Raw genomic sequence first — 20,132 nt, 5'->3', positions numbered from 1 at the left:
ACTAATAACAGATTTTCGGATATACATGTAATGGCCCTAATGTGATTCAACACGTAATAAGGGCACGGCTGCTTACCGTAAACCTTTTGTTTGGATTTACTTCTATGAGACCTCGTAATAAATGTTGACAGTCTGGTGGTACAAAATGAGGTACATGGAAAACACCTCTTTTCACTTTCTCTAATAAGTTGCGTAAATTGTCATCGTCAAAAGGCAAGGCACCCTGAAAATGAATTCATACATGTAAAAGTTTTCTAAGATAGATATCGAGACTAGATATGGTAGTTATAACACAGTAAGAAGAAAATGGTTATGTCAATATGAAATAAATCCTGGCTGTTGTGTTATACAGTGTATTAAAGTTATTTATTTGGAATAATTTGGGACATCGTCTGCCTGCACGGTGTTGTTCCGTTCGGACATTCCTCCCTCTACAACAACGTGCGGTAATACCATTCATAACCGTGTATGTCACGTGGTTGCGCGATAGAAAGTTTACCGACCAATAGAAAGCTTTGTTACAAAGACTGCCAGAAAGCGCTCGGAGCTCTGCATTTCTGATGTTTTCGGCTTCATTACTGCCGATATGTGTTGCAGTGATATCACGAGCTTTGGGGTATAACACCTACTTCTATAACAGTCAACAGTGGTGACAACACTATTACCACTATTATTAAGTAAAGCTTGAATAGCTTTGGTCTGAATATCAGTGAGTTGCATGATGTATGGATATTGTCGCTGTATCGCCTCGACATCCAAGCCAACACAGCTTTAGCTGTGCTCAGCGACATTTATTCTCAGGTCAGGCATTTTCACCGCCTGGTAACCATCATGGTGAAACAAAGGCCAATAAATTCTCAGAAAACGGTATTTTGGGATGGTTGTTGTCACCCCCTACATATGCAACATATTTAAATTTGGTTGGATTTCTTCAAAGTTAAGTTTGTGCTGTTTTCTTGATTTTAGCTATTTTCACCGGCTTTTTGATCAGTGCACAGCAGCTCGCGCAGAGTCCATAGAAATACATGGTAGAGTGGTGCGCGTCTTAAATAACAACGTGGAGCGTTTAGTGACTTAGCTCCGCCTTGAAGATTTTGATAGCTTGGCCAAGCGCGTTGAAGAAAGAAGTTATATGATTGGCTGTTGTTAAACTGATGAGGGCATTGTCACATACACATAGTCCTAATGAAATACTTCAAGGTGATAGTGGAGTGCTTCACCAGGACATTCACCTTGAAAATTCAAGATGAATTTGGGACTGATAAATTCCCGATATGATATCTGCACCTAAATACCAAGGCTAACAGTAAAGCAGTCTTTGAGAAATCACACACATACATGATGGTCGTGATCGGATTGACCTAGCTTATTTAAGTAAGAATTGATCACATTCAGCACACATTGACAATAATTGGCAGTGATGTAAAGACAAGATTCACATCTTTCGCTTACCACTAATAATGCATATAATATTACACCAGCAGACCATATGTCTGCTCTTCTTCCATCATATTTTTCACCCTAATAAATAAATAAATAAATAAATAAATAAAAAAATAACAATTAAATTTTAGCATATGAAATAGTCCTTATACAGTATATTTCCTTGTACGATTATTTAGGCATGTATATGTATTTGGCTCATGATTTGTATTCACAAGATTGAAATGCAATCAGTCAAGACATGTTAGTGATAAGTTCTGACAAACGTCTAGGTACATGTACATGTTTGAATGAAATTAGTCCATGAATGCCCAAGGTTAAGTTTTGGAAATGCATATATGCTTGATTTTGATGCATTTTCTGCACTTTGTACAATCCATATGTATGATACATAATGTATGGTGCATAAGTTTGAACAAAGTCGGTTCAAGCATATCTGAGATATACACATGTAAACAGACATTTAATAACGTAAGTTTATATATATAAAGGAATAAAATGTTTGATACCTTAAATTACGAACAATTTTAATATTGTTATTGTTGACAATCACTCGAACATACAACAGTGAACTCTAACCTATACATGTATATATGCTTGGCAAAACCAATTTTTGATTGATAGTCTTTTTAATATTTCCAGGTTTACATATGCAGATTAATAATTATTCAGAATAACAAGTTACTGTCACTGATTCACAAATCTGAGGAATACACATGTCTTTGTCATTTACATTTGAGCACTTGCACTTCTGATAGAGCAAATACGACTTTTAAAAAATATCTTGAGATATCAGTGAAACAAATTGACACCCACACACACAGACAGATATACACACAAACGCACTAACCACAAAGACTCCCATTGTATGCAAAGTCAAAAAACAAATCACAAAACATAATGTGTGTTGTTCATATCAAGCTTGAGATTTTGTATATTTTTTGGTGTAACTGTCCACCAGTCAGTCAGAGAATATTAACATCACTGTCAAAGTGTATTTGTGAAAGGTAGGATGTTTGAAAAGGAACGAATTGATTTGGTGAAATTAAATTGACCACCAACCAAAGGTCAATGAAGTGAAAAACAAATGTGCATATGTACATGTATACATACATGTTTTGTCTTTGTTCCTAGTTTGACCTTTGAACAAAATCAATCAATTAATGTTCGGGCAATGGTTAAGAACACTTAAAAAATAAAACTAAGATATCCACCAGCTGCCATTTTGAATCAAAGTGAAAATCAGGTCAAGTTTGAATAATATCAGCTCAGGCAAGCCTGATAATCAAATTAAATTAATCAAATTAAAATTGTGATTTTTCTTTTCATGAAAATTACCACAAATTGGTTAAATTTCATTGAAATCTAAAAATAACTGAAGATAAAAAAATTAAGCAAAATCTGTGAAAGTGTGCCTGACAGGCAAGGTAAATATGGCCGCCAGATGATCAAAATATTAAAATTAAAAAAATGTGCACACAGATCAATTTTGAAAAATGAATTGACCTGAAACTGTAGTTATCTTTTTTTTTTCTGGACTTAAAATTGATATCGTATAAAAGAACATAATACATTGAATTTTAATCAATGTCTATGACATAAATGTACGCGACTTGTAATTTTAACAGTAGGCCCAGAAAAATACAAGTGTCTCAATTTTTTAGAAATAAAAAAATTAATTAATGTATGCTGCATCAATTTTGGAAAATAATTTGACTTTTTTTTCTGGGCCTCAATGGCACCAAATATGAATTGAATCAGACCATTATTCGTCTCATGTTTAAGTCAAATATATCTGCACAAACATAGCACATAAAAATAAAACCAGACAACTACATGTATAAATATTAGGCTTTAAATAAAATTATCTGGTAAAAGAATGACACAAAAGAATTACTAGTGAACAATAAATATGTCAAAATAACATGAATGTGGATTGTCAGTAATTTATGATATGAGGAGTTTATAAACTGTCCACAAAAGAAAAGCATAAGCAAGGAACTGTCTGTGTTTTTCTATAAATAGTTATTATATAATCTTACAAGTATCAGTACTTGTGATGAGAATTACTATCATACTCAGCTGGCAGACTTGAAAATAATCACCTACACCTGATACATATTAATTAAGAGTCTTTTCACATGGGCTTCATATGTATCTGTAAAGAGCCTGCTTTAATGCATACATGTATTAAAGTTGGCATGCTAGGCATGTACTCCCCTAACATTGCCATCCTTCACAGTGGTATGTATAATATATTCAGATTGCAAAATTGCAGGGCCACAAAATTAACCCCAAGCTTATCAGCTCCATGTACTTTAACATTTACTTGACCACATTAGGGTTAAAACAAATACAAACAATGTTATAATGGTTTTTTTTGGAGGGCATCAGAAATTAATTTTATTTCCAATCACACAGGGTCTCTATTTCTGGCGGCTGTGAAATATGCTAGCAACGTAATCACAGCCTACACACACACACACACATACACACATTATTCACTTTTCATGAAGAACTAGCGTGGTAAATGTGTCATTGAGGTCAACATTTGAAACATGCATTGTATATCGCTACATACCCTGATAACTTCTGGACATGCATAGTGTGGTGATCCGCAGCTGGTTTCCAGCATGGATCCCTCAACTTGTAATGAAGCCATTCCAAAATCGGCAACTCGCAAATTATTCTTCTCGTCTAGAAGTAGATTCTCCGGTTTTAAGTCCCTGTGACTACAGTGTAAAAATAAAACGTGATTTAATTTCACGTGTGGTAGGTAAACCAATTGACCACATGGATAAGATAGTGTTTGAAATTTATCTAAAAGTTGTATTGTTAGCAAAGTTTTATTTAACATTTTTTGGCATGTGAATTAATACCATATTCACCCCTATTAGTAATGCTTACATAAATTACAGAAGCATGTCTATGGTCAAAGTAAGTACTGTAAAATACTTTTATTTTCGCTATTTTCACTGAAGGAATGATTCAGTGAAAATAAAATCCTGTGAATATACATTTTTTCCTATATTTTACATTTAACTCCACAGAAATAAGTGAAACTAAATTCCATACAAAACACCCAAAAAGTTTTTTTCAGCGAAAATTATAATTCCAGCTGAAATAAAGTATTTTACAGTAATATTTGAATGATACAGTGTACAGTTAATGCAATTTTTGTATTCACATGTGCTTCTTTTTGAGATGCACTTCTAATAGAGCTAATACAGTATGTGTAATATGATAAATACAGTTATGGTATTTGTAAGATATTCACATAAAAATAATCAAACATCACCAAGCAGTAGATTTGGATAAGATTGAGATTTCAGCATCTAAGATTGTCATCAAGTTACTGAATCACACGTGGGATTCTTTGTTCGATGATTGAAGATGGATTTATTACAAAGTTAGTATTTTATGTGGAGCATTTTTCAACAGATATTGATTTAAACTAGCGAATACCACAATTTTCAAATTTGATTTTCGGACATTTTATTCAAAATTGAAAGAGCTTTGAACTACCTGTAAGTTTGGCCACAATACAACTGTGAATGGGAATATGGGCAGCACTTATTGTTCATCTGTATTTATCTACATATATCACGGCACACAACTAGTAATGAAATAATTGATGTTTTTATCGCATCCACAAGAAAAGTTTTCGACGACAGATATTTTGCCAAGCTAGAAATGTTTTGATGTGAGTTAGAAGTAAATACCACATGCGACTACAACTACGGGTATGTAAGAGCCATATAAAGGTATAATTAATATTACAACATGTAACCATTCAAAATAGCCAGACAGTCTCGATCCAAATAACAAGATAGATCCTTGTAAACTACTTTATATGCAGTAACACTCAAAAAAGTCTGAGATTATTCATAAGATATAAGTATTTATATAGCTCATCAGTATTTATGAGATGAAATGATGGGTATTTTATTATATTATAACTTTTACATTTCTTGCTATTTTCACTGAACAGATGAATCAGTTAGAATAAAATCCAGTGGAAATCCTTTTTTCTGTATTTTACATATTCATCTAATCTTAAATCAGTGAAAATAAACTGCAAAAACAAAACAGCCAAAATGTATTTGCAGCTAAAATTAATTCCAGTTAAAATTATTTTGTTATTTTGCTAGAAACCTGTTCACTTTATAAGGTATTGTTACTCCCAGATTTTTAAAGATATCATAAATTGTTAAATAAATAAAAACATCGATCAATTCAACCAGAAAATGCCAAGAGAAAAAATATCAAAAGCATACAATCCTAAAATATCAGCTGCCTCAACCAACCAACACATATTAAGGAAATATTCTGTTCATCTAATTTCTGTTTTCAACTACTGTACTTGTTTGTAGTTGTTACTTTATTGTATTCTTGACCAAATTCCAACACTGGGATACAGTTTCAATTAAAATTATTATTATTAATAAAACTTGGAGAATATAGGTACATGTGTACATTGGTAAAGTGAAGGTAGTAAGAAATTAATGGAGTAAGTTTGACATGTACAAATCAGATACAATGTTCTTACCAGGAATTAAATACATAGGATACAATAGTTCCATTAGTTTTCAGAAAGTATAAGACAATTACTCATCTACATATGTACAGTATATGTGGAAGTACAGACAGAAATAAAGTATATGCACAAATGTTTATCATATTTTATTCTACACTTTGTATTGTCACTTGTATTTTCTGACATTTTTGTGAGAAAATTTGTATCATGAGCGTGGAAAACTTGTGACAAAAAACTTAAACCATGAGGAAAATGTTTTGAGTCTCATATCTGGTGAGAACACTACAGGTACATGTAATTGTATATCCAAAGAAAGGAGACCCTAATTGAGAACAAAGAGGACTAGGGAGAAGACAAAGTGGTTGAAGTGGTAAAAGACAAGTACAATTAGATTTCCAATACGTATCAATTGCCGTAACTGTGCAGTGTAGTACACAGGGTGATATGCTGTATAGAAGCTCACTATTTAGGAGCAATTAATGGACTCTACCCACTTGTGATAACAACATTTGTTGGCCAGGCAGATACAATTCACATCAACACTCCATCAAAGAGGGTAACCTTTTTTTATAAATACATGTAGAGCGCAATTACCTTCCAAGTTGTAAGGATCTCTCGGGAGGAGTAACTTAAAATGGAATGGAAGTAATTTGTAATTGAGGGAAACAAGCAATAAATTGGAATCATTGATTAAAAATTGATATCTACCAGTGATTGATTACTTGCGTTCTTATATAGCGATACCTTAAGACTATACTAATCCTTAAAGGTTCTGTTTTGTGAGAATTTGGTGAAAAACAATGCTGGGATTTTTTTTCTAAACCTCCCTGAGTATGTAAGCTGTGTGAGTGTAAATTAGAGTCTAATTTAGTCATTGACGCCTATTCAAGAGTACAATGTTTATTGTGGGTAGCGTGAATGGGTAAACTGCGTTTCGACAATGAGTTGTTATTACCGTAAAAAGTGATAAATTATTCTTCAATGCTCAGTTTATTTTTTGAAAAAAAAAATCATGCCGTTTTCCCATCAAAATCAAAGCCAAAAGATTGCACTACAACAACGGTAAATCTCTTTCGTGTTACATTCACCAAGAAGTCGATGAACTGTCATTAACATATTTAAATGAGTTTGTAATTCAAACACGTTGGCACCATCTAGCATTTTGATTGGTTAATAAGCGACTTGACCTATCAGGTCAAAGAGCAGTTATAAGGTCATTCGTATGCATAAACCAACATGGCCGATATCGTATCGCATAACAATTCAGCGAATTTATTTTTTGGAAGTCATTATAATCACTACTGAGTAATAGTCATCAACTGCAAAACTTCAAAAACAAGTAAGTTATTCACTAGTGAAACGCATCATGATCGGATTGCGCTACCGTACCGAGATCATTTGCTACTAAGCAATGCATTCGTGTTTGTTTTTATATGAAACTTCTTTTAGAATATAATTTTTGTTACCAAAAAAAAAAAAAATGTGAACAGTTATTTTGATTGACTAATTTTTCAACATTTTGTGACGCCTGTTTCAGATCCAAATTAAGGTCTCTCGCTCTTCCCTGACGCCTAAATTAGAGTGACGCCTATTCAAGAGATTATACGGTAAGTGACCAAGGCTTACACATTTTTGACACAGAAATTAAACCTTCTGGAATATATATCAAGTTGTTCCCCGTGATTGTGAACTTGAAGACAAAACTTAAGATACATGTATCTAGTTTCTGAATTACATGTACGACGCTTTGTTTATATACAAATTTCTAATTCAAAATGGCTTCTGGATAGAGTAGGGCTTAAATTCTATGAGGATATCACAAAGTCAATGTTGCTATAGAAACAAACATTGGTATCCAAATAAAGATTGCTACATGACAACACATGTTTGTGGATATATACCCGGTACTATTACATGTACCAAAGACTTGACAATACCTGTATATAAATCATTGAAATAACTACCCAGGAAACTACTGTGGAATACCTTATTTTCGCTGGAAATAATTTTCGCTGAAAGGCTTTTTGGGCGTTTTGTATGGAATTTATTTTCACTGATTTTTGATGAGTTTAATGTGAAATATAGGAAAAAAAGTATATTCGCTGGATTTTATTTTCACGGAATCATCCCTTCAGCGAAAATAGCGAAAAATAAATTTCAAGCGAAAATAATGTATTCTACAGTATGTATAATGTTTGCAAATCAGAGAAACTTACCATATGGAGTGCTTATGGCAGAAGTCTATTGCTGATATAAGCTGCCTAAAGAATTTCCTAGCTTCCTTTGGTGTTAATCTGCCTTTTTTCACTAAATAGTCAAAAAGTTCCCCTCCTGAGACGTGTTCTAATATAAGATATCTAGAATCAAATAGAAAAGATGAAGTCACTCTGATCTACATTGATGTATTTAGATGCTGCATGATTTCAATGCAAAGTGTGTTATTAATAAAGATAAATTATGGAATTTACAAATCTAAAAGTGTGTATTATTAATAAAACTTAACATAATATTATGTGATTTATACTTACAAATGTTTTCTATTTTCATAAACATCATATAGACCTAAAACATGTGGATGCTCAATTAACTTCATAATTGCAATTTCTCTTTCAACCTGAAAAAAATAAAAAGCTTAGAATGAACTGAATGTGCTGAAGGTATTGGGGGCATGGAGTAGAAATAAAAAATACTGTATTTACTATATTAGAAGCACATCTTCAATACAAATAAAGCAAAAAATTGTGTTTATTGCATGCAAAATCATTAAAATATGTGTTATTTTATCCATAGACTTGTCTTTACAGTGAGCACATATGCTTCTAATAGAGCAAATACAACATTTAAATATAACTGCAAGTAATAGTTAGGGTGGTTACAAGTAGCTATGGTTTACATGTACTGATAACAATAAATAAATATTTAATAAAATAATGACCATATTTGTTGACTTGATATTTTGGTCAGACAACAAAACTATAGCACCAGTTACGTGTTCCTATCTGCAAAAGTACTTAATTAAGATATTACAGTTATGCATATTATTGAGGTCACATGACTATAGTCATCTGATATATTAGTCATACATGTATCACACTGTCAGATGTCTTTATTATAGCACTGGTTGTATTTTGTTATCTACAGCAGTGCTTTGTACATTACAGTTATGCATATTAAGAAGGACACATGATAACAGGTAATTAATATGCATGGATTTCAACCCTGAAGTAATCAGATCTGTGGATTATCCCAAAGCACCTATGAACCTACATGTAGTTTCATCAAAAGATAGGAGTGCCTATAAATTGTCTAATTTATGCAAATTAGGTAATTAGTAAGCACAAAATTTAACCCTAAACTGAGCATGTAATGGCTTATCCCGGAGCATCTATGTAGCAAGTTTCATTGAATCTGATGAGTGATTGAGATAGTGGTGTATTAGGTCATTAATATACACAGATTTCAACTGAAAACTAATCAGATCTGAGCATTATGCCAGAGCATCGATGTACCAAGTTTCATTAAAATCTGTTAATTGATTCTCAAGATATCAGTGGAACAGACACCCAGACACACTAACCTCGAAGACTAGTTCCCATTGTGTGCTTTGCACACTGGCGTCAAAAACAGTATTTTTTGTTATTCATTTAAGCATCAAAGTAAACTTTTGTCACTCTATATAGTTTCACAAAATTGACTCTCATAATTTTTCCCATAATTTCTTTTGAAAACTCTGATCAAAACCTGTATCCAATGGAGTACATTTGTACAGCATGTATGTAATCCATGTTGTTGAACATAAAAATGTAAAATGTTTATGGTGAGAAAAAGTAAAATGTCGCCAGGTGACAGTTTTAGACATTTAATGTCACTGTTTTCTTTAGTGCCCTTTTTTATATGCAAATTATAAGTGTATAGTGCATTTTGCCACAGAGACCATATTATAATTTGGCACTATGTGACAAGCCAGTGTGACTATCTTCATAGCATAATGGCATTATGATATAATGTGACACACTCACCCAGGTACGGATTGAAATTGTTTAGATATTCACCACTAGATATAATCATGAGTCAGATGCAACAATTAAACCACTATGCCAACGATCACCGGTTGACAAAATAAGACTTCGGTATTCAAAGCAATAATTAATATGTGCAAGTTAGAATCACTGGAGGAAAATGTGTGAAAAAGCAAAATGTCAAAAACCTGGAAGTTTTAGAAAAAAACTGCATTATTTTTTGTAATTTTTCAATACATTAAATAATCATCCTCAATGTCCAATTTTCAAAGATTTCCACATCTTAATGTTGATGATCGTTTTTCATAATTTTGTTGAAATTTCATTAACAATAACGTAAATGCTGATAATAATAACAAAATTCAATCCTGCTCTCATTTCACAATCTTGCAGTTAAAGTAAAGGATGTCATCAATAAAGGTGAGTCGTACTTGTGAGATCAGCTGGTTACCATCATTTCACCGTTATTGAAATCAGCTGGACATCTGCGTTCCTCATTTATCATATTATTCAGTCACTCTAGGTTTAACACTTCTAAACTGTGTACTGACACTTATGGTTTTGTAAAGATTTACAATGAAAGGAAAATTAAGATGAACTTTTGAATAATGTGCGTTTCCATCAAATTGCTCATTTTCATACTATCAATTAAGTCCCAGCATATTAGACCACCGAAGAGTACCATCTCAGAGGGCAATATTGAATTTTAGTGTGCATTATGTTGGCTTGCGTGATAGACGCTAGAAAGAACATTGACACACAACTGCAGAAAAAGTCAAAGGAAATGAATAGGTATTCCATTCAACGTATGTTGTACGTCATGTGTTTGATTTACATGAGCTGTTCTGTGCAAAACTTCCTCTGGCATAGTTGTTTATCACTGTTTTCCCAGTAGCACTGATTTGCATATTATCGCTCAAAGGGATAACGTGTATAATTATTTCATTAAAATGACTACGGTACACTTAATGTTGAATCGCCAGGAATCAGGCATTAGGATGATTTTTATCTTGTCAAATTAAAATCGCTAGAACATTGATGTTTAGTACCACGTACGTAAAAATAGAGAGAGTTGAATATGCAAATTAAAAGAAAGACACAAGATCATACTGCAGCACCCCCACATTTTTTCTTGTAATAAGTATCTATGGTAGTGTTGAACTGGTCTCTGGCAAGTCCCATTGTAAGATAAATAGAGCGCCCTCTACCACTACCACAGACAAGACGTAAGCTTCAGATCAATATCCAATTACAGCCACTTACATAGTGGCAAGGATACAACACTGAAACTCATATATTTGAGTGAAAAAAAAATCAATTTCGAACAAGGTCTCCACAAAATGAGATTCTTTCCAAATCAATCATGAGAGACGTGTTATTCCATTGAATGTAATTTTGACACAATTCATAGACTGAAGAATAAGCTATTTCTTATTTCACTTTCTTTCATGGCTAGTAATTACATAATGTCTTTGGCTTTGTAGCATTCTATAATGCAAGGGATAACCAACTCAATTTCAAGACAATTCAGCATATTATTCTTGTCTTCAAGGATGGCTAGGATTGCTTTTTGTACTGCATATTGAGGATTTCAACTACAGTATGTGAGATGGTCCAATAAGGAAGTTTATGCTCACACTAACATCCATTTTAAGAACAATCTTAAATTAAACTACTGTGGAATACTTTATTTTCGCTGGAATTAATTTTCGCTGAAAAGGCTTTTTGGGCGTTTTGCTTGAAATTTATTTTCACTGATTTTTGTTGAGATTAATGTAAAATATAGGAAAAAATGTATATTCGCTGGATTTTATTTTCATGGAATCGTCCCTTCAGCGAAAATAGCGAAAATAAATTCCAAGCGAAAATAAAGTATTCTACAGTATAATGAACCCCCTGATATAAGGTTTAGATTGTACCATATTTACACTATTATGAATACATTATTTACATACAATGTTTCTTTCAAGTGGAATATTATTTTGCATTATTTTTGAAAAATCTGCTACATACTGTGAAATGTACGTTTATACATGTATAGCTGCATTTTAGGTTTGACCTATATTAAAGAAATCAATCATAGTATATATATACAAGCAGCCTATCGGCTGAGATAGCTCCGCTGTTAGAAATGCACATTTCAATTAAAGAACTGAAGACATCATCAGAAAATGAACAATATGTATAGTATCAAAGCAATCGGACTTACAGTTTTTAACAAGAAGTCGAAAATATCACTTTCTACCAAAAATGACTAAAATATTCACCAAAATTAGAGAATTGAAGATATCATCACGAAATGAACAAATCTGAGAAAGGTCTACATGTAGTATCTATATACATGTATGTAATATCAAAGCAATTGAACATTTGGTTTTTAACAAGAAGTCGAAAATATCACTTTTTACCAAATATGACAAAAATATTCACCAAAATTATAGAATCCAAGATATCATCACGAAATGAACAAATCTGAGAAAGGTCTACATGTAGTATCTAAATATGTAATATCAAAGCAATTGAACTATTGGTTTTTAACAAGAAGTCGAAAATATCACTTTTTACTAAAAATTACAAAAATATTCACGAAAATTAGAGAATTGAAGACATCATCACAAAATGAACAAATCTGAGAGAGGTCCACATGTAGTACCTATATATGTAATATCAAAGCAATCGGACTTGTGGTTTTTAACAAGAAGTCGAAAATATCACTTTTTACCAAAAATTACAAAAATATTCACCAAAATTAGAGAATTGAAGATATCATCACAAAATGAACAAATCTGAGAGAGGTCTACATGTAGTACCTATATATGTAGTATCAAAGCAATTGGACTTGCGGTTTTTAACAAGAAGTCGAAAATATCACTTTTTACCAAAAATGATAAAAATATTCACCAAAATTAGAGAATTAAAGATATCATTACAAAATGAACAATTCTGAGAGAGGTCCACATGTAGTACCTATATATGTAATATCAAAGCAATTGCACTTGCGGTTTTTAACAAGAAGTCAAAAATATCACTTTTTACCAAAAATGACAAAAATATTCACCAAAATTAGAGAATTAAAGATATCATTACAAAATGAACAAATCTGAGAGAGGTTCACATGTAGTACCTATATATGTAATATCAAAGTAATTATACTTGCGGTTTTTAACAAGAAGTCGAAAATATCACTTTTTACCAAAAATGACAAAAATATTCACCAAAATTAGAGAATTGAAGATATCAACATGAAATGAACAAACCTAAGAGAGGTCTACCCAAGGTACATATACACCAAGTATCAAAGCAATCAGACTTGTGATTTTTAACAACAATTCGAAAATATCACTTTTTACATAAAATCACAAAAATATTCGTCAAAATTAGAGAATTGAAGATAGTAAGAAGTCAATAAAGTAAAAAGTTGTGAACGACAAATGACAATCACTCATATGATAAGCTCCGCTCGACTAAAAATAGACAGAAGAGCTAAAAAGGGTCTTTTAGCTGTGATTTGTGGAACTGTATCGATTATTATTAATAAAGAAACTTAAGATAATCACAGTATGTATCATTGTTACTACAAGAACAAGTTAAAATTTCTAAAATTTTAAAATAATCTAATAATGTCACATAATACAATATTGAAGAATGATCACACATGCAACCAAATATATGTACATGTACCTAGAAAAATATTTATTTCATTCAAAACTTTCAGTAATTTCTTAGCAACTGAATAAATTATAGCTCAATTTTTTTTATTTATTTATCAAATTTATCAATGTAGTGACTCAACACAGAATCTAAATTGACTTATATTTTTTTTTATTACCCCGGTACATGTATTACACATATAAACAAGCAGCCTATTGGCTGAGATAGATCCGCTGTTAGCAATGCACATTTCAATTAAAGAACTGAAGATATCATTAGAAAATGAACAATATGAATAGTATCAAAGCAATCGGACTTACAGTTTTTAACAAGAACTTGAAGAAGTCGAAAATATCACTTTTTACCAAAAATGACAAAAATATTCACCAAAATTAGAGAATTAAAGATATCAACATGAAATGAACAAACCTAAGAGAGGTCTACCCAAGGTACATATATACCAAGTATCAAAGCATTTGGGCTTGTAGTTTTCAAGAAGAAGTCGAAAAAGTAAAACATTGACACGGACGACGACGACGACGACGGACAATCACTCATATGATAAGCTCCGCTCGACAAAGTCGACAGCGGAGCTAAAAATAGAAAGTAAGGAAAAAGTTTTGAAATGATTATACAAACGGATTTCAAATGTATTACAAAAGTGCAATGACAGCGGGAAAACCTGAAGCTGAAACACTGCTTTACATTTATGGTCAACGAACCCTCGCAGACGCTTTTTTTTTTTTAATTACAGGTACTTAAATTGGCTATCCTAATATATAGATCTAGGTACATTAAGTATCGAAAACAAGTCATAATAGTAAATCTTTATATTTGTCTGAATGTAATTCCTTTGAGATTTGTATAATTGATGAAGCTGTGAATATGAGACTGTGGTGGCCCCATGATTGATAAATTACAGTTCATTATTGAAAAGACCTCATTTCTTATTTTAGATTATATTATTTCTACTTTAAATGTGATGTTTTTATTAACCCTGAAATACAAAGTACTAAATGGAGAGTTATCAGACATTGTGCCAGAGCAAATAATTAACCTGTAGGTAACATGACTGAATAAATAGGATCAAGTTCCTTGTTATGTAACATATTGTTTCAGCGAGGATTCATACTAGAAAGCTTCTTCATTACTAGTACAACCCACATTTATGCCATGCATTACTTGTAAACCCAATGTTTTATCCATACTGTCATTACTTGTAAACCCAATGTTTTACCCAGACTGTCATTACTTGTAAACCAAATGTTTTACCCACTGTCATTACTTGCAAACTCAATGTTTTATTCACTGTCATTACTTGTAAACCCAATGTTTTACCCACTGTCATTACTTGTAAACCCAATGTTTTACCCACTGTCATTACTTGTAAACCCAATGTTTTACCCACTGTCATTACTTGTAAACCCAATTTTTTACCCACACTGTCATTACTTGTAAACCCAATGTTTTACCCAGACTGTCATTACTTGTAAACCTATGTTTTACCCACACTGTCATTACTTGTAAACCCAATGTTTTACCCACACTTTCATTACTTGTAAACCCAATGTTTTACCCACACTGTCATTACTTGTAAACCTAATGTTTTTAAACCCACTGTCATTACTTGTAAGCCCAATGTTTTACCCACTGTCATTACTTGTAAACCCAATGTTTTACCCACTGTCATTACTTGTTAACCCAATGTTTTACCCACACCGTCATTACTTGTAAACCCAATGTTTTACCCACTGTCATTACTTGTAAACCCAATGTTTTACCCACTGTCATTACTTGTAAACCCAATGTTTTACCAACTGTCATTACTTGTAAACCCAATGTTTTACCCACACTGTCATTACTTGTAAACCCAATGTTTTACCCACTGTCATTACTTGTAAACCCAATGTTTTACCCACACTGTCATTACTTGTAAACCCTATGTTTTACCCACACTGTCATTACTTGTAAACTCAATGTTTTATTCACTGTCATTACTTGTAAACCCAATGTTTTACCCACACTGTCATTACTTGTAAACCTAATGTTTTTAAACCCACTGTCATTACTTGTAAACCCAATGTTTTACCCAGACTGTCATTACTTGTTTACCCAATGTTTTACCCACACTGTCATAACTTGTAAACCCAATGTTTTACCCACACTGTCATTACTTGTAAACCCAATGTTTTAACCACACTGTCATTACTTGTAAACCCAATGTTTTACCCACACTGTCATTACTTGTAAACCCAATGTTTTACCCAGGCTGTCATTACTTCTAAACCCAATGTTTTACCCAGACTGTCATTACTTGTAAACCCAATGTTTTACCCACACTGTCATTACTTGTAAACCCAATGTTTTACCCACACAGTCATTACTTGTAAACCCAATGTTTTACCCAGACTGTCATTACTTGTAAACCCAATGTTTTACCCACACTGTCATTACTTGTAAACCCAATGTTTTACCCAGACTGTCATTACGTGTAAACCCAATGTTTTACCCACACTGTCATTACTTGTAAACCCAATGTTTTACCCAGACTGTCATTACTTGTAAACCAAATGTTTTACCCACTGTCATTACTTGTAAACCCAATGTTTTACCCACTGTCATTACTTGTAAACCCAATGTTTTACCCACTGTCATTACTTGTAAACCCAATTTTTTACCCACACTGTCATTACTTGTAAACCCAATGTTTTACCCAGACTGTCATTACTTGTAAACCTAATGTTTTTAAACCCACTGTCATTACTTGTAAACCCAATGTTTTACCCACACTGTCATTACTTGTAAACCCAATGTTTACCCACACTGTCATAACTTGTAAACCCAATGTTTTACCCACACTGTCATTACTTGTAAACCCAATGTTTTACCCACACTGTCATTACTTGTAAACCCAATGTTTTACCCAGACTGTCATTACTTGTAAACCTATGTTTTACCCACACTGTCATTACTTGTAAACCCAATGTTTTACCCACACTTTCATTACTTGTAAACCCAATGTTTTACCCACACTTTCATTACTTGTAAACCCAATGTTTTACCCACACTGTCATTACTTGTAAACCTAATGTTTTTAAACCCACTGTCATTACTTGTAAGCCCAATGTTTTACCCACTGTCATTACTTGTAAACCCAATGTTTTACCCACTGTCATTACTTGTAAACCCAATGTTTTACCCACACTGTCATTACTTGTAAACCCAATGTTTTACCCACTGTTATTACTTGTAAACCCAATGTTTTACCCACTGTCATTACTTGTAAACCCAATGTTTTACCCACTGTCATTACTTGTAAACCCAATGTTTTACCAACTGTCATTACTTGTAAACCCAATGTTTTACCCAGACTGTCATTACTTGTAAACCCAATGTTTTACCCAGACTGTCATTACTTGTAAACCCAATGTTTTACCCAGACTGTCATTACTTGTAAACCAAATGTTTTACCCACTGTCATTACTTGTAAACCCAATGTTTTACCCACTGTCATTACTTGTAAACCCAATGTTTTACCCACTGTCATTACTTGTAAACCCAATTTTTTACCCACACTGTCATTACTTGTAAACCCAATGTTTTACCCACACTTTCATTACTTGTAAACCCAATGTTTTACCCACACTGTCATTACTTGTAAACCTAATGTTTTTAAACCCACTGTCACTACTTGTAAGCCCAATGTTTTACCCACTGTCGTTACTTGTAAACCTAATGTTTTACCCACTGTCATTACTTGTAAACCCAATGTTTTACCCACACTGTCATTACTTGTAAACCCAATGTTTTACCCACTGTCATTACTTGTAAACCCAATGTTTTACCCACTGTCATTACTTGTAAACCCATGTTTTACCCACTGTCATTACTTGTAAACCCAATGTTTACCAACTGTCATTACTTGTAAACCCAATGTTTTACCCACACTGTCATTACTTGTAAACCCAATGTTTTACCCAGACTGTCATTACTTGTAAACCCAATGTTTTACCCAGACTGTCATTACTTGTAAACCAAATGTTTTACCCACTGTCATTACTTGTAAACCCAATGTTTTACCCACTGTCATTACTTGTAAACCCAATGTTTTACCCACTGTCATTACTTGTAAACCCAATTTTTTACCCACACTGTCATTACTTGTAAACCCAATGTTTTACCCAGACTGTCATTACTTGTAAACCCAATGTTTTACCCAGACTGTCATTACTTGTAAACCCATTGTTTTACCCACACTGTCATTACTTGTAAACCCAATGTTTTACCCACACTGTCATTACTTGTAAACCCAATGTTTTACCCACACTGTCATTACTTGTAAACCCAATGTTTTACCCACACTGTCATTACTTGTAAACCCAATGTTTTATACACTGTCATTACTTGTAAACCAAATGTTTTACCCACACTGTCATTACTTGTAGACCCAATGTTATATCCACTGTCATTACTTGTAAACCCAATGTTTTACCCACACTGTCATTACTTGTAAACCCGATGTTTTATCCACTGTCATTACTTGTAAACCAAATGTTTTACCCACTTTCATTACTTGTAAACCCAATGATATATCCACTGTCATTACTTGTAAACCCAATGTTTTACCCACACTGTCATTACTTGTAAACCTAATGTTTTTAAACCCACTGTCATTACTTGTAAGCCCAATGTTTTACCCACTGTCATTACTTGTAAACCCAATGTTTTACCCACACTGTCATTACTTGTAAACCCAATGTTTTACCCACACTGTCATTACTTGTAAACCCAATGTTTTACCCACACTGTCATTACTTGTAAACCCAATGTTTTACCCAGACTGTCATTACTTGTAAACCCAATGTTTTACCCACACTGTCATTACTTGTAAACCCAATGTTTTACCCACACTGTCATTACTTGTAAACCCAATGTTTTACCCAGACTGTCATTACTTGTAAACCCAATGTTTTATACACTGTCATTACTTGTAAACCAAATGTTTTACCCACACTGTCATTACTTGTAAACCCAATGTTATATCCACTGTCATTACTTGTAAACCCAATGTTTTACCCACACTGTCATTACTTGTAAACCCGATGTTTTATCCACTGTCATTACTTGTAAACCAAATGTTTTACCCACACTGTCATTACTTGTAAACCCAATGTTATATCCACTGTCATTACTTGTAAACCCAATGTTTTACCCAGACTGTCATTACTTGTAAACCCAATGTTTTACCCAGACTGTCATTACTTGTAAACTCAATGTTTTACCCACACTGTCATTAATTGTAAACCCAATATTTTACCCACTGTCATTTCTTGTAAACCTAATGTTTTACCCATGCTGTCATTTCTTGTAAACCCAATGTTTTACTCATGCTGTCATTTCTTGTAAACCCAATGTTTTACCCATGCTGTCATCTCTTGTAAAGCAAGGTTTTACCCACACTGTCATTACTTGTAAACCAAATGTTTTACCTACGCTGTCATTTCTTGTAAACCCAATGTTTTACCCACACTGTCATTACTAACTTGTATACATTCATGGTCAACACTTTTATTTCCTCATTACCACATTTATTTCATGCAAATAAAGTTACTTCTCCTCATTGCAAATTTTGAGTAAACTTCTCACAGGAGCTTATAGTTATACCACACTAGGATAAACCACCATCACAGTCAAGTATATTATGGGATATTACACAATTCATGACATGCATTGTACAAGCATGAGTCTGCGAGTGGCATACTGACAGTGACGATGGTTTATTCCTATTATACATGTATTACACCAACTTTTTTTGGACAAGGACATTACTTTAAATCACATGTAATGATACAGCATTAGAAAAGTTTTACCGTACTTCTCCGAGTATAAGCCCCTCCCTAAGTATAAGCCCACACCTCTGTTTTTAGACATTTAACAAGTTGAGGGCATCCCCGAGTATAGGCCCAAGATGATTTTCCCGGATGTCAACGACATTTAGTAAAATATGCATGTAAAAATTGTATTTCATTGCATAAAAATCATGATTGGTAGTTTGGTCCCAGCTTTTATGAGAAAACTCACATTATTTTCAGAGTGCATGGCGAGCGAACGCATGGAAGATAGTTGTATCTCTTCTATTTTGTTATTTACTCGGGATGAACCCTATGTTGCAATACTGAAATAATCCATATTTCTTTTGAGTAGTAGGTTTCCATTCCATTGAGTCTATCATGACTGGGGTGTAAACGAGCAAACTACTAGTATTCTTCGACATGACTTGTTGGCGGCCGTGAAGGTTTAAATACTTCCCCCAGCCCCACCCCCACCCTCAGTTTACCTTTCAAAAATTGCTAATCAACAGCTTTTAGGAAATAAATCACTGTTTTTTTTGTCGAAATCAGTGTTAACAGGTTGCATTTCAACATCGCGGTAATTCACTTCTGCATTGCGTTGACAAAATTACTTCGTCAATAATCGGAAAA

At 33.1% G+C, this 20,132-nt stretch overlaps 1 protein-coding gene across 2 annotated transcripts in view; it reads right to left on the bottom strand.

Annotated features, from left to right (window-relative positions):
• Positions 1-20,132, bottom strand: part of LOC100368120 (serine/threonine-protein kinase BRSK2-like) — a 69,885-nt gene that overhangs the window by 12,628 nt on the left and 37,125 nt on the right. For both annotated transcript variants that reach the window (XM_085499817.1, XM_085499818.1), the window contains exons 3-7: positions 8,509-8,594; positions 8,197-8,337; positions 4,025-4,175; positions 1,453-1,521; positions 77-223 (exon numbers count right to left, since the gene is read on the bottom strand). In XM_085499817.1, the coding sequence (XP_085355943.1) occupies positions 77-223; positions 1,453-1,521; positions 4,025-4,175; positions 8,197-8,337; positions 8,509-8,594 (594 nt within the window). The remainder of the gene's footprint in view (positions 1-76; positions 224-1,452; positions 1,522-4,024; positions 4,176-8,196; positions 8,338-8,508; positions 8,595-20,132) is intronic.

This window comes from Saccoglossus kowalevskii, chromosome 1 (genome assembly GCF_978046115.1).
Source record: "Saccoglossus kowalevskii chromosome 1, keSacKowa6.1, whole genome shotgun sequence".
NCBI classification, from domain to species: Eukaryota; Metazoa; Hemichordata; class Enteropneusta; family Harrimaniidae; genus Saccoglossus; species Saccoglossus kowalevskii.
This window is presented reverse-complemented; position numbering and strand designations above follow the sequence as displayed.